The sequence below is a fragment of the Schistocerca americana genome, chromosome 1 (assembly GCF_021461395.2).
Source record: "Schistocerca americana isolate TAMUIC-IGC-003095 chromosome 1, iqSchAmer2.1, whole genome shotgun sequence".
Taxonomy (NCBI): Eukaryota; Metazoa; Arthropoda; class Insecta; order Orthoptera; family Acrididae; genus Schistocerca; species Schistocerca americana.
Genome location: NC_060119.1, coordinates 191,070,882 through 191,087,367, shown reverse-complemented (window position 1 = coordinate 191,087,367; position 16,486 = coordinate 191,070,882). Strand labels below are relative to the sequence as shown.

General features: G+C 36.3%; 1 protein-coding gene across 2 annotated transcripts in view; it reads left to right on the top strand.

Annotated features, from left to right (window-relative positions):
- LOC124593590 (DNA polymerase theta) overlaps nucleotides 1–16,486 on the top strand; it is a 338,073-nt gene that overhangs the window by 211,743 nt on the left and 109,844 nt on the right. For both annotated transcript variants that reach the window (XM_047131990.1, XM_047132069.1), the window contains one exon: nucleotides 10,049–10,292. In XM_047131990.1, the coding sequence (XP_046987946.1) occupies nucleotides 10,049–10,292 (244 nt within the window). The remainder of the gene's footprint in view (nucleotides 1–10,048; nucleotides 10,293–16,486) is intronic.

The window sequence follows — 16,486 nt, the reverse complement described above, 5'->3', positions numbered from 1 at the left end:
GGAGCTTGTAACACTGTGGTAAGTGTTTATAAAGTCAAAATAAGAGAAGCTACAAACTAAATTAAAAGGAAAGCGTTTTTGTTGTCTTTGGACTTGGTGGTAGTGATATTATTATTTGAGTGCTCTTGCTTACGGTGTAGAAGGTGGGGGGGGGGGGGGGATGTTGGGCAAACCCCCCCCCACTTAGAGACAGTTAACAATTAAACTGTAAACTTTGATCCTGTTTGCCTTCAAAGAAGGAATTGTACTAATGTACATTAGAGATATATGCTGAAGTCATAAAACCATATTCAGTGTTGAAGACAACATATATTCCCACAAACTCAATTATAACAATATTGTGAGAAGGAAAGTTGCTACTCACCATATAGCGGAGATGCTGAGTCGCAGATAGGCACAACAAAAAGATTTTCACACTTAAAGCTTTTGGCCAATGACCTTTGTCAACAATAGACAAACATACGTACACACACAAACTCACGCAAAAACAACTCACACACACAACTCAATTACCTTGATTTGGTGCCTTTATTGAATGTCAGTGACATTAAAAAATAACAAGAGAGGAAAAGTTGTAGATACTGGGTACATAAGTATTTCATTTGCCAACCTCATATCACAGGCCCCCTTCAACTCTTCTGCGAGAAGAAAGAGCTACTGGCTCCGAAAGCTCGCAAAAGTTAAATTCTTTTGTGTGTTTGTGTGTGTGTGTGTGTGTGTGTGTGTGTGTGTGTGTGTGTGTGTGTGTAATAATTGATTATTTTTGTTGTTATAAAGTACTATATTGTAGTATGTTATTGTATTTTAATTCAAAATGAACAATAAGGTGGATTTATTTGTAATAAATGTTAAAGGTTAGCAAGAAATGGGAAAAAATGAATTGGAACAAATTTACTAACAAAACTTTTAACTTTCATCATTGCATGTATCGACTTTAGAAATAGCTTGGAAACTCAGTCATACCATTCTGAAATTAACAATGAAAATTTTAGAAAGTCAAACACACAATCGGAATTGTACCTACAGAGGCTGTGTAAATGTTAAATTATCACATTTTTGTGATTATGTTTAATTATCTCATTTACGTAATTAGTATTTCAGTATAATATCTAAAAAGTGTTTCCTTAAAAATTTCCTTTTTTAGCGTTTATCAATTTTTGAAAAAACACTCCTCAACTGTTCTTGTAAATTATAATTCGGTGTTACAATAGGGCTGTCTCGGCCTCTCTTAATAATCTGTCCTCTCTTTAAGAGTGAAAAGACCAGAGTGAACTATAAATTCATCATTTTGAAGTAGAAGCCATGTGGTAACTGAAGGGTGATAGTGGTTCAGAGTCATACATTTAGCGCCGGCCCGAGTGGCCGTGCGGTTCTAGGCGCTACAGTCTGGAGCCAAGCGACCGCTACAGTCGCAGGTTCAAATCCTGCCTCAGGCATGGATGTGTGTGATGTCCTTAGGTTAGTTAGGTTTAATTAGTTCTAAGTTCTAGGCAACTGATGACCTCAGAGGTTAAGTCGTATAGTGCTCGGAGTCATTATACATTTAGCACCTCTCACCAATACTGTCTACGCAGTAGCTACACTGACATGCGCATGGGGGTTGAGATATTACAATAGATATCTAGGTTCAGGTCCAGTCATACAGACAGCTTTAATTTGTGTCAAATGTTCATTTCTACCTGGAGTTTGTAAATTTGTGTGTCTGTCAATGATTTTATTTACTGCAAAATTCAGCAACTTTACAAGAAATTCCAAATTGCTAACCAGCAAAAAGGAGGAAGAGTATGTATTAATGAAATACACAGAACAACATTTGTTTTGCTGATGACATTTTACTGATTATGCACTAGAGGCAAATGTGAGCAACCAGTGAAAAAATGTAGTAGAGCAAATTTGAAAGTAGGGCTGGAAATGAACTACACCAGACTCCTGATTATCCTGGTTAATGTGGACCCGAGACTGCATGGATAACTGAAAACCATGGATAATCCAAACTTCATACATTATTACCAGAAACAACTATTTATTGCCTTGTAAATAATGGATTTCAGCTATCAGTCGTCCTTTTGAAATTCTATTGGCAGATCTAGATTTCAGTTACAAACTAGCCATTCTCAATGCGCTATCATTTTTGATCAACGCATGTAATGCCTGTTGGTCGGGCTTCATCTGACCAACAGGTGTTACATGCATTGATCAAAAATGATAGTGCATTGAGAATGGCTAGTTTCTAGCAGAAATCTATTATTTACAAGTCGATATAACAGTCGCTGCGTGCAACAGCCTTTGGAATGGAAGGTACCCTGAACTATTTACTGTGTTTACAAAACATGTTACTGAGTTACGTACTTTTCACTCACCAGAAACTGACAGCTAGTTTAAAAATTACAATGAAAACACAATGTATTTTATTTTAGTTCATCTTCGGGAAAAAATCATCCAGTTTTTCCTGTTCCTGTTTTTCATTCACCCTTTCCTGATGATAGTTTTGCACTGGTCAAAACATAGTTATAGTCAAACAAATTTAGTCTGGCATACTGTAATGACAGATCAGCACTTCCTTTTGTGCCTTCACAAGCACAACAACAGGTTCCTTGATCGCTTCTTTTTAGCAACCTCTTCCTCTACTGAAAAAACTTTGTTCATTATATCTGCATAACACAGCTGCTCAAATCCTATTTCACAGCCATCACTGTTTAATTATTCACAGATGTTTTTAACACGTAAACACAATCGTAAATTTGTTGTACAAGATTGGTCAGATGAGTATCACATTCCTCCTGACCTCAACTTTCAAAGTTCTCCGTAGAGGTTTCTAATGCAACAGAATAGGGCAAAATTTAATGGAACATATGATTCTAAACATATCGAGGAATATGATACCACCGAGCAAAGTTTATGCGAAGTTATGTAAATGCAAGAGCTTGAATTGTAACTTTGTTGGATTACTTTATTGATGAGAATAGATCAACTTAAGATTAACTGTGATCGTTTAATATGTATTGTAATTAATTTATAAGAATAAATTGAAACTAAGTCGAAAATGGTGTAAACAAGAGCCCAATTTATGATTCATGGAATTCATACATAGAAAAGTGATAGTAATTACATTGGAGGCAACTGCAAACACACAGGAGTTATGTTACGACTAAAATCACATGGTATTTGTAAAGCATTTAACAAAAATAATTAAGAGATCATCATAGATGCAAATTTTACATAATTGTGATATGAGTATTGTAATGTTTCAACACAATAACTGTTTCCGAAATATTGTAAAACCAGTTTTCATGACCAGTTTCGTAAAAGCATTCAAATCTTAACTGTAATTTCAATCAAGTTTGATCAAAACAGTGTCTACTGTAATTTGCTATTGTTGGTATTTGCATTAGAAGCAGTGGCAGTGGCCACAGTCAGTCAGCAGTACATCATGTTTTAGACGCAAAACCTGTGTCAGTTTTATCTGTGTTGTGATGCAGTAAAACATATTTAAGAAATATTTTATCTGTTTTGGCTATGTTATTCTTTTGTTTGCGCAGTCAGAATTACAATGTTACTTGTAATCCGTCTTGATTGCAAAATGTTTATTCGTATGACCGGTTTCGATTTATCTAGAACCATCTTCAGATCTGATATTTCGTTTACAGGAGTAACCCTTCCAAATCCAGCAACTTTCACATGCTGCATCACATAAAAGAATTGTCCATTGTCAACAAGTTAAGTAATTGAAATGTAGCCGTGAAAGCTGGTTATGTTTTAGGCTGTTGCAATCTTTTTCCATGAGCAAGCATTTGTTGTTCTCTTCACATTGTCCCAAAACTTATTAACGCCATGCACTGCATTGTACACATTTGCAAATTTACAGAAAATGAGGTTTTTTATCCAAGTTGTTTCATGAAATTTGACTAGCGATGATGTTTCTCAGCTGCGATTGTGCCTTGGTCCATTGCCTGTTTGAGTACTGTAACAAAAGACAGAAGGTGACTCATAAGTCATTCTGCCATCCAAAACAAGCATATACGAGGTGCGGCTAGAAAAAAACCGGACTATTACTGGTGAAACAATAAAACGAATGCAATAAGGCTGAAAGTCGCGTGGCCTGTCACGTGACTCTCGCTCCGCCTACTGCTCGAGTTTCATCTGCCTCCTGCACTCAGTCTGCCCGTGCCGTCTGTTTTAAGTAGTTGACGTTTTGTCTGTGCGTCGGAAAATGTTGAGTGTACAGAAAGAACAGCGTGTTAACATCAAATTTTGTTTCAAACTAGGAAAATCTGCAAGTGAAATGTTTGTAATGTTACAACAAGTGTACGGCGATGATTGTTTATCGCGAACACAAGTGTTTGAGTGGTTTAAACGATTTAAAGATGGCCGCGAAGACACCAGTGATGACACTCGCACTGGCAGACCATTGTCAGCAAAAACTGATGCAAACATTGAAAAAATCGGTAAACTTGTTCGACAAGATTGCCGTTTAACAATCAGAGCAGTGTCTGAGTTAACAGGAGTTGACAAGGAAAGTGTTAGGCAGATTCTTCATGAAAGTTTCAACATGAACAAAGTGTGTTCAAAAATGGTTCCAAAGTGTCTCACAATTGAACAGAAGGAACGCCGAAGAATGATTTGTTCTGACATCCTGGAAAACATTGAAAGTGATCCCACCTTCTTACAAAATGTTATTACTTGCGATGAATAGTGGTTTTTTACTTACGATCCCGAAACTAAACGCCAATCGATGCATTGGAAAACTCCTGGTTCTCCACGACAAAAAAATGCACGAATGTCAAAATCGAAATTCAAGGCAATGATGATTGTTTTTTTTGACATCAAAGGGATTGTGCACATTGATTGGGTACCAGAGGGACAAACAGTGAATCAGCATTACTACATTAGCATCCTGGCTACCCTATGTGAGCGAGTACGGAGAAAACGGAACGATTTGTGGAGAAAAAAGTCATGGATCCTTCACCAAGACAATGCCCCAGCCCACAGTGCGTTGTCAGTGAAGACGTTTTTGGCAAAACACAACATTCCCATCTTAGATCATCCACCCTACTCACCTGATTTGGCCCCCTGTGACTTTTTTCTTTTCCCTAAAGTCAATTCAGCTTTGAAAGGAACTAGATTTGAGACTGTTGAAGCAGTAAAAGAAAAAGCGACGGAAGTAATGTATGGACTTACCGAAAATGATCTGCAGCATTGCTATGAACAGTGGAAAATTCGTATGGAGCGGTGTAGAGACCGAGGAGGAGAGTACATTACACCGCACCTCGTATTATACAGGACGACAAGGTGTGCTGTCTAGTAAAAGAACATCTCTTTCAGATAAATCTCTCCCATCCATGTACACACTCTCAGCAGGAACAAAGACAGAATTGAACCATTCTCTGAAGATATTACTGTCCATCCAGGCTCCCTTCTGATGTCTGCAGCAAAGTATTGATGTATGTAATAAAGTGATAAGTTCAATATTTCCTCATATGTGTGCAGTTTGTTGATTTGCAAATAATGAGTGACTTCAGTTGTGTTCATATATTGAATTTGTGCAGAAGAAAAACAGTTAACCTTTATTTATTAGGCTTTCTTCTGGTGCCGTAAGTTCCACTCCAAGAGGCTAAAGTTCCTGTGGGAATGCCCTCCCAGTACAGTCTAGTTTAATCAGTGTTGTACATCTGTCCAGGGAGAAAACTGTTCTGTTTGATGTAACTGAAAAATTCACTGCAAAATTCATCTGTTGCGACTTTGTCACACAAGTTTCTCGCCCTGAACAGCAGTTTCTTGAATCACAAACCAGTGTTTAAACTGAATCAGTCACATTAAATTTTCCTTCACTCTTTGGAACTTCATGGAAGGCTACTGACATCAGACCTGGTATGGGAATTACAACTGCTTCCTTTATGCTGGAACCACAATACCAGTGACTCATTTAGTTTTGTGCAAGTTGAACTTTTCACACACTTACGCTGTGGTTATTAACTTTGATTAAAAAAAATTAACAGTTGGTCTTCATTTTTCTATCCCGTAATGCACATCAGATCAGATACATCCAACATCTTGGCTGTACCTTTGAATCACACTACATCTTTCTCCATCTTCTTTCCACTTCAGCCATACAACTGTGAAACAGACTACCCAGTAATCTGCATCTCATTCAAAACCATTCTTCCTTCGAGACGAGATTAAAGCATTACCTGTTATCATTGGCATAGCTTCCCTCTTGGCATAAACCAGCTGTTTTCCTTCTGTCCATCTTTAGAACCATTATCTATGCCACATTGTAAACTACTCAAGCTTTTCTCATCCCTTTCTTTCTCTCTCTGTCTTTTTTTCCCTCATATCATTTGCAACTGTTACCCTCCTATTTCTTGCTCTTCCTTTGGACAGTCCGTTTCTTTTCCACATTGATTCCTTCTGTCCTGCTGCCATATTTATCCTATTTGACATGACCACAATGAGGAAGTTGCGTAACCAATGCTAGTATGACACCCATTTCTTAAATTCCATATACCCATACAAATTACAAAAATGTATCTTTGTAAGTATTTATGTCTGTGTAAATGTACATTCCACACCTCCTCCTAAAACACTGGACCGATTTACATATCATTTACTGTCTGGATAGAATCATTGCAGGGGTAAGAACCACCCATCTGTCAATGGGGTGGGGTGAGAATGAAGAGCAGTGTAGCCTACGACATGAGAGTACTCGTAGTTTAGTTATCCAGTATTTGTGAATGAGAATACTTAGAGACTTGCAACAAACTTTAGACATAATTTAAAACTTTACAAAACTTTTTCTCACTGATGGCGCCCACAGGATTATGAAAAATGTTTATCACTTACTACATTTTCACAGTTCATGCAGTAAAACTGCCATGTGAAGCATGATGTTTTAATCTATTATTTCTTTACTACTAACTACGTTTGTTACACACTTTGAATGTACCAGAAAAATTGTGTCTGTGTACGATATTAAGTTCAGGAGATACTATGTTATGAACAATGAATACATGAAAAATTACAGTGTCTTTCAAGACATTTAAATTTATTACTTCATTGCTTCTTACTCTATTCACAACATTTTGTACAGACTTTATCCACATTTGCCACTGAATGTACCTGCAAAAATATATCATTGTACGACACATAGTTCAGTACATATAACGTCATAGACACTGACTGTGTGAGAAATTGTTGCATCATCCATGACGTTTTAATTTATTATTCCTTTACTACTAACTCTGCTCTCAATACATTTCACAAGCAGTAGGCGTATATACCACCATATTTACCTGTGACATTATATGCTTCTACAGCGCATAGTTCAGGAGATAGAATGTCATAAACATTAAGCTGAGTGAAAGTGAAACTTTAGGACAAAATTCGCTACACACACAGATGAAATAAGTGTATAAGTACACATGAAATACATTAAATATGCATGAAATATATTTGACATGTGCATATGTGAGCAAAGCAATGGGTAAGAAACTCGTCCTAACTAAAAACAACCATGCTCCTATTGGGGTGTGTGTGATAATGGGGAGAGAGAAGGGAGGATGAGTTGATGGACAGACATGAGGGGGAAGGAGGAGACAGGCACAGATAGTAGGAGGAGGTGTACAGAGATAGGGGAGGGGGAGATAGATGGAGAAAGGCAAGAGGCGGAGTGAAACACAGAAAGGAAAAGGTGGAGAAAAACAGGGAGAGGGGGAGGAGGAAATTAAGAAAGAGAGGGGGAGGTACAGATGGAGAGAGAGAGCGAGGGGTGGAGGTAATGGATAGGGACGGGGGGAGGGATAGAGAGAGGTGGGAGGAGAGTTGGACAAGGAGAGATGGGATGGGCAGAGAGAGAGAAGGCAGGAGGAGCTAAATAGAGAGAAGAGAAAGGAGGAGATGGGCAGAGAGAGGAAGCAGGAGATGGGCAGAGTGAGGGGAAAGGAGGAGAGGGACTAAAGAAGACTGGAATAAATAAATACCCGAGCAGCACTAGGTTTCTCATATAGTTCACCACTACATGTTATTATTATGGTATTGGCTCACCCTTCTTAACATGACTCTGATATAAAAATGGTGCAGGTCTTCTGAAGGAAATTGTCCCAGAAGAACCTTGAATCATTTTCTTTTACTTTCAGCTTTAATTGAATTGGAAATTATTGACCTATAGCTTGTAGGGAAACATATAGAAAAGAAATCAGCCACAGACAACTTACAAGGATAGAGTCTTTGTTTTTACCTGAAGATAAAATTGGAAACAATGGAAAAATATTTCAGGGATGTCCGATAGTTAACTAAATTGGTAAACACCGCATATCAATGAAGTGCCCTCCTCATTTTACGTTCCGTGTATCTTCACTTTGTTTGTGGGTGAGAGCGGATTTCTTTCTAAATCATATTTCCCTTTAGAGCAAGCAAATTTCGTATGGTTAGCAAACAGTATTAATAGGCTGACATGATCTGATGGGAAAATATGAGTTGTATGCATAATAGAGTATTCTAAATGAGAATATCTAATTTAATTGTAAGGAATGGCTCAGGCTTCTGTTTTCAATTTTTTTCCTTATTTGTTAAACTATGAACTGCTAATCTTCAAACATAATACATTACATCCTGATAACTGAAAGCGTCATCACCATACTGAAAAATAATATTAACAATGAAGTTTCTGTGAAGTGAGTGACATCATCAGTGATGATAGCACATAATGTGTGTGTTTTAGGTGGACTTTCTAGTTGTATTATGTGGGAAATTCATTAAGTTTTGCACACCATTGCAGACAAGTCGAGTTACAACTTCTACCACTGCTCCTTCTGTCATTAATTTTAGAGAACTTTTCTGTGTGTATTGCTAAAAACCTTAGGGCTCCACAGCAGACTAAGACTCAGCATCACCAGTTACAGTGACTCTGTGTTACCTGAATTTTGGTCATTCATATTTATAGACTGTACTGCTACTTACGTCAGTAGATAACAGTTGGTGCAGTCATTTCTAATAGATTCAGTTGGTAGATTTTTGTGTTAAGAGCAGCCAAAAGCAGTGATTGCATTGGTTGGAAAAGAGATGAATGGAAGATAAAAATGTCCTCAACTGCTTTTGGTTGATTGAATAGAGTTTTTAAAACTAAGCTTCCTATTCATCTGAAAGAAAAAGTTGCTCACTGTGTTTTTTATGAGCTAAGACTCATAGGTGTGAAAAATGAACTGTTAATACCTGAAGCACTCTGATACTGAGGATTGTTCAGAGAGCATTAGAGAGATACATGGCGGCAATAAAAAACTAATAAATTGGGGAACAAACTAGTGTGGGAGATGTAATGATTACTGTAGTGAAAGTGAAATTTAATTTAGTGAGTCATGTAGCCAGATTAATAGCAGCTAGATTGACAAAACAAGTTCTAAAATGGATTCTAGTAGACAAGGAAACTGAGATGTTGACCTAAAGGAAATAGAGTAGATGAAATAAGCCATCACGTAGTAACAGCATGGGTACAGCAATATAGACTAGTGTGTAGAGGGAATAACAGAGAGAGACAAGTACTTTTGAGACACTTTAACCAGGATCTATGCAGTGTAACAGTGGAAAATAATTCAGTATGTTTCATGACCTCAGTAACAAATATTGAGAAGAGAATCATAATTTGTTAAGAAACATTTTGTTTGTGAGGCATACACTTGAGATATCCTCTAAAAGCTCCAGTGCTATTTAAGATTTAGTGATCCTTTTCAGTATAATCACAATCTGAGATTAGATTCCTCACTCATTTCTAACTAGACAATGTAACATATGTTTGTTTGAGTATTATATGGTCAGAACTTCAGTGACTTTCATTCAAGATAGTTAATATGTTAGAATTCTTTTGATGATTTATGAGAAAGGCTTATTAGTAGACCTTTTAGAAATACACAAATGTCATTTAAGAGCATTTGTACCTACAATTAGATTATGTCAACTGTTCAATAAACAACAAATATCAACATTTTGATAACAGTGTTTTTATTTTCCAGTCATGTATATTTCATAAACTGGTGATACCAACAGTTTCATGTTCCAGGTATGGTAACAGCATTTTGCAAGAGATTGGGATGGGACAATATGGAATTATTATTTTCTCAGTTTCAAGACAGATTACAATTTGGCATTCATCGGGAGTTGTGTGATCTAATGAGACTTGATCTGCTTAATGGGCTACGAGCGAGAGCTTTGTTTAATGCTGGTATCACGTCACTTGCTTCTCTTGCTGCAGCTGATGTATGTGAAGTGGAAAATGCTCTACATGCTGCAATCCCATTTCAGAGGTTTGTGTTGTATTGAGATCTGTCTAAAAATGTAATATGAGAACAAAAGCTCTGAAATATTCAAAGTGTTTTGAATAAGCATGTTTTAAATTTAATCTAAAATCATTTCTACTGGATAACTCCTCCTATTCTGTAGATAACTTTCTTTTTAAAAACTGTTAGCCTGTAAAAAAAAAAAAAAGAAATTTAAGAGTAGTTGCATAATTAGGACTAAAAAATAGTGAGTTCCTATCCTGTAACTGACTTGTTCCAAATTTTGATAGAAGAATTCAGATGATTTGTGGAACATGTAACTAACTAAGCCATCTATCTTTGTCAGTAAGTGTATTTTGTTTTTGTTATTTGTATTAATTCTTTATTTTACAGTGGAAGATGAACTGTAAACTTTGTTCATGATTCTATAATATTGTGAAAAGGATAGATTGCTATTCGCTGTAAAGATGACTCACTGAGTTGCAGACAGAAACAATGAAATGAATGTTACGTATTGAGCTTTCAGCCAAAGTCTTCTTCAGGAATGAAAACACAAACACGTTCACACAAGCAAGCACACCTCACACACACGGTTTCTATCTCACGCCTCTCTGTGTGGGAATATGGCACAGTAAATCTGTTGGTGGACTAGGTCTGGGAGACAGTGACAGTGACAGTCTGTAAAGTCCTTTAAGAGATCTTCAGCATACTGGGCAAGGAAGTTCACACATAAGAGAGTTAGCTTCATCAAGGGTTGGGGAGGTGAAATTGTGCTTAGCATATCTACCACCATGTGAATCTGTGCATAACTAGACTCTCAAGACATTGAACAAGTCTCACAACTATTTCTGTTCTTGGACTGGTTGGTTTACATCACATGTGTGATCCCACCAGGCCACTGGTGCATTCACGTCACAGTCTTCTCAGCAGCTCAAAGGGGTGGAATGATAGTTGTCATTAAGCAATCATAAACAGGTGGGTGACACAAGGAAGATTTGAGAACAGATCAGTTAGGTTGTGATGGCAAAAGCATGAGGAGTTGTTGAGAGGAGGTGGCAAATGTCATTTCCAGAGATCTTGAACTTAAAAGAGTGTATGACAAGTTTTATTAAACTTGAGAAACTATCAAGATAATTTCCAAGGTACCAATATCTGCCTGGAGACATTTTCACGACAGAGACAGAACATTACACCACCATTACTGCTACAACTGGCATGAATGACACAAGAGGCTTGCAGAGCTATGGTTATTATCTAAGTCATAGAAATTAAGATAATGCAACTACAATTTCTTTGTGTTGGCGCTGAATGCATCTTTATGCAGGGCTAATGTAAGACACTGCTCCTCTAATGACAAGATTCAGTCCAGCATATTGCAGCACTTTAATAACCAGCACAGAAAATTCTCCTAACTCAGTTTAATTAAATTTGGCAAACAGGACAATTTTCTCTTTGTTGGAGAAAGACAGTTCTAATTCTTTACCCAAAACTGTGAAAGAGTGATGTTTGCTCAAATAGTTACCCAAGTGTCATGTTTTTTACTGTACAGGTAGGGCACAGTGACTAATGTAGAATGTGGTTTATTCGTCTCATAACATACAATTACAAATCAAAGATTTTTGTACTGGAGACAGGTCAAATTACTTTAAAAAATGAGGTTATAATAATTAACATATTTAAGTATGTACTTCAGAACTCTTAGATATGAACAATTTAACAAGAATGTATATAACACTTATGGTCATTTTGCAGCGTGCAATGCAATTTATACAATATATTAACATTTATTATACAATATATAATCTGTATAGCTTCTTTTCTTTTCAAATTGCCGAACTGTCCTGCATGAATTCTTTAATTGAATAATGACATTTTCCCACTAATGTATTAAATAACAATCTTTTCAGTGGGTCAAACTCCATATTTAATAGATTAGTGTTTTTAAATTATTGTAAATTTTGAATCCCTTGTACAATGGTGTTTGAGTGTAAAGTATTAAATTATGAGAAGTATTGTGTCTGTAATTGTGGTTGAAATGAAAATTGTCAAGTGAGTTTTAATTTTCGTATATAAAAATAAAAATTTCATAGATGTACAGAGAAGGAATGGTTAGTATTTTTAATTTTTTAAATAATGGGTGACATGATGATCTTTTTTGGACTAAACATGTGTTTCTTATGATTCTCTTTTGAAGTGTAAGTAATCTCAGGCTGTTCATAGAGTTTCCCCTGAAAATTATTCTGCATCGAATTATAGTTTCAAAGTAGGTGTGATAGATTATCTTCCTCATGTCCTGAAGGGTGGAACCAGATAAGACATTTATCACATAAACTAGGCTGTTCAGTTTGTTTGCCAAGAAGTCTACACGTGCCTCCAAATATAAATTTTTGGCAAGATTTAGACCTAGAAATTTTACATAACTTGCTTCAGTCGTTTCCTGATTGCCGTGTACTATTTTTGTGGGAGATGTTGATGATGATTGAGCACTGAACTTCACTAGTTGCGTTTTTGTGACATTGAGTTTTAATACATTTTGCCGAAACCGTAATTCTAGGTTTCCCATTATATTTTCCACAGTCTAGAGAATTTGTTCTAAATTGTTATTTTCAATTAAAACTGAGGTGTCATCTGCAAATAAATTGGAGTGAACATCAATGCTTAAAGGTAAATCGTTTATGTACAGCAAAAAAAGAAAAAAAAAAGAAAAAAAGGCCCTAAAATTGAGCCCTGAGGGACCTCTGTGCAAATCTTTTTCCAGTACGAGAATGATTTCTTTCCATTTGAATCTAGACGAACTCTCTGTATTCTTTCAGACAAATGAGATTTGAACCACTGTTATGCCCTGTCCACGATCCCATATGTCTCTACCTTGTGTAGAAGTAGTAAGTGATTGACCGAGTCAAAAGATTTTGTCAAACCTTTTTACTCTTGTCTAAAGCAGTGCTTATCTTTTCAGTGAATTCTCTGGTAGCATTTATTGTATTTTTCCCATTTTGAAATCCAAATTGATTTTCAACTATAATATCATTTTCTATAAGAAAGTTTGCAAAATGTTTTGCAACAATCCTTTCTATTACCTTAGCAAAAACTGACAGCAGGGAAGTAGGGCGGTAATTTCTCATGTCATCTGGTGAGCCTTTCTTTAACAATGGTCTGTTTCCGCATATTTTAACACATCTGGGAAGTATGCCTCCTCAAATGACTGATTAATAATTTTAGCCAGTGGATGAGAAATGATGTTATAAAATGCCTTGACTGCAGTGGTTGCAATTTCATCCCACCCAGCTGTTTTTAAAAAAAGACACTATAGCATCTTCCACATCTTTTGGGGTAATTCTTTTGGATGTTTTAAAGCTTGCATTTGGTTTTGTGTTTACAAAATTGACATCTGCCTTGCCTTGGTGGGCTGTGATATGTACGTCTGATTTTGCCACATTTATGAAAAAAGCATTGAAACAGTTTGACATTTGAAAAGGATCTATAATTATATGAATTTTTATTTGGACAGGTTCTTGGCACTGGTTCTTTACTCCCAATTCAAATTTGACGACACCCCAAACTACCCTTGATTTACTTTCATTTTTACTGTTATACGAGTATATGTTATTAGCCAATTTCTTTGCTTCACCCACAAAGTCAGCAATTTTGTTGTTTTAACTCATTGTGAAGCAGTCTTTTCCTGGCATGAGAAATTTTTATTCCTGCTGTAATCCAATTTGTTTTATTGGCCACACTCTGTTGCCAGGCTTGAAGGGGAAGTGTTTCGTTGAAAGCATGTAGGAAACAGTTTAGGAATGTTTTGAAATTATTTCAGTTGACACACTGTTATCTAGATGCCAATTTATACTTCTTAGTTTGTTAGAAAATATATTTACATTCTCTTTGCTAAAGTTCCTTTTAAAACATGTTTTTATAATTTTTGGATTCCATATTTTTGGAAGCTCTATGAGAAGTTTTGAATGATTTGACATCCCTACATCTAAACAGAATTTACTTCCATCCTCAAACTGATAATTTGTCAGAATATTGTCAATACATGTTTCAGAATAGCTATTTCTTCTAGTACATTTAGTGAAATTTAAATTAAAAGCATATTTCAGAATTAAGCCACAAAGATTTACTTGAGCTTCAGAAACCAAGAAACTCCTCTTGCATCCTATGTGGATGTAAAAGATGTAAGTTCGCTCTTAATAACCCAGTATTACGGCTGCTATATGGGCAACATTTCATAGACATTTTCTTTGACAGAGATAGGGCCTGCAATATAATGTGGTATTGCCATATCTTGGAAAAACTTTCCATATTCATACAGTCATTCCTGTTTTAATGGTTATTCAGACACTGCTTGACAATAACATTTATGTTCTTTATTAGTAGCAGAATGACACCCTTCAAGGGATCAATTTTTTAAATGTTTCTCTGCTTGCAGTAACACTTAATGGAATATTGTCTAAGTGAGGAACATTATGCTATCTATTCATAAATAATTTTAATGTTGTGTGCTCTACCTCCAATCTAGTTGCAGATCTGAGACTTTAACTGTAGCTTGAGTGTGATATAAAAGTTATTGAAAGGAGGTGTTGGATGGGGGTGGAGGCAGAAGCAGTGTTACTATCTGGGATACAACGTGCCACATGCTTACGTGTTTGAAAGTTGTGCCAAGACCGTAGAGAAAACAAACGACTGTTGTCATTGTCTTGTTAGTGGTGGTATGACTCCCTTGCACACAGTCATGTCATAAGTGATTGTCTGAATATGATTACCAGTCACTTGGCGAGTTTTCATGCATATCCTGTAAATGTCACCAAGTAGCAAATTAATACAAGACAACTTTATCAGATAAATAAATGTTAAGAGGTTCCTAGCCTAGTGCAGACTTTTCGATTTGATATTGGCTTTCCTGTTAGATTTTATGCTTGTTTTCTTACATTGATTCTCCACACCTTCCCAGCACCAAAAAATCTGTGGTGAGATGTGCACTGCATTGGTGATCAGAGTTGTTTACCCATTAGTCAAAAGTCAGCCACAGGGTGCCGAAGTACATACGAGCACAATGTGTGGGCCATATGTGGGCTGAGGCTATGCATGTCTCGGCTTTGCTTGGTACTTCTCGTAGGTACTCGGTAAAGTGTGACATTTTTTTTAGCAGGATGTTGTGGAAATTTATAGTAGGCTTGATTTTCTTCAGTTTGGTAGAATCATGGTGTTGGCCTCATTTGTTCGTGGTACAATAACTGGCAGGTTCAATAGTAATTTGCACAAAAAGGGCCAGTCTAGTGATACATTGTCACAAATCTTTAAAAATGAATGGTAATGTCAGAAGAGGATAATTCTTATTAGTATTTATTATGCAAAATACAGTTGCATGATCAGTAGGTACCGAAAATTTGCTATGGAACCACATTACAACACCATTCAGAAAAAATTTAAAGTTTTAATTGATTAATGAATTATAATGATCGACTGGTGGGTCATTGTTCTGCAGATAAAGAAGCACTTTATGCTCAATTTGCATACAAGTAGCACACAATGAAATTGATGGTACGAATAGTAGATTTTCTGAAGTTGCAGTTACAACAGTTTTTGATAGAATGGAGCAAAAAATATGGAGACTTTATATATTACTGCAAAGTTCATTGGTTTAGTCAAGGGGCACACCTGTCACAGTTTTCTGATTTAAAACCCACTGTGGATGAATTTATAGAGAAAAAAGAAGAGCAAGAACGAAAATTGGAACATTCAGAACTGACTGCAGACCATGCATTTTAAGTGGACTAGACTGCACATTGCCCACAATAAGACATAATTTGAGAAACCGCAAATTTCTGATTTATGTGTATGAATGTAAAAAGAAAATTGCACTGTGGAAGGGACAAATTCTGGCAAAAAATATGCTTCTCTAAGCCCATTGGCTTTAAAGAAAACGTGAAGTTTGAAGACTTTATTGTATCCTTGAGATAATTGCAAGGATGGTTTTCTAATCATTTTGAGGCCATTGCCAAACTTACATCTGTTTTCAAGACTGTTTGCCATTTCAGTTGAAAGTGCTCCTGTGCATGTACAGATAGGACTGATGGACTTGCAGTGTAATTCCCATCTAAAAAATAAATTCTTCTTGTGAAAACTGTCTATGTTGTTTTCCTGGGGAAGAGTTTCCACATCTCCATAATGAGGTTGCAAATGTGATAAAATAATCGATCAACATATGTGTGTGAAAGGCC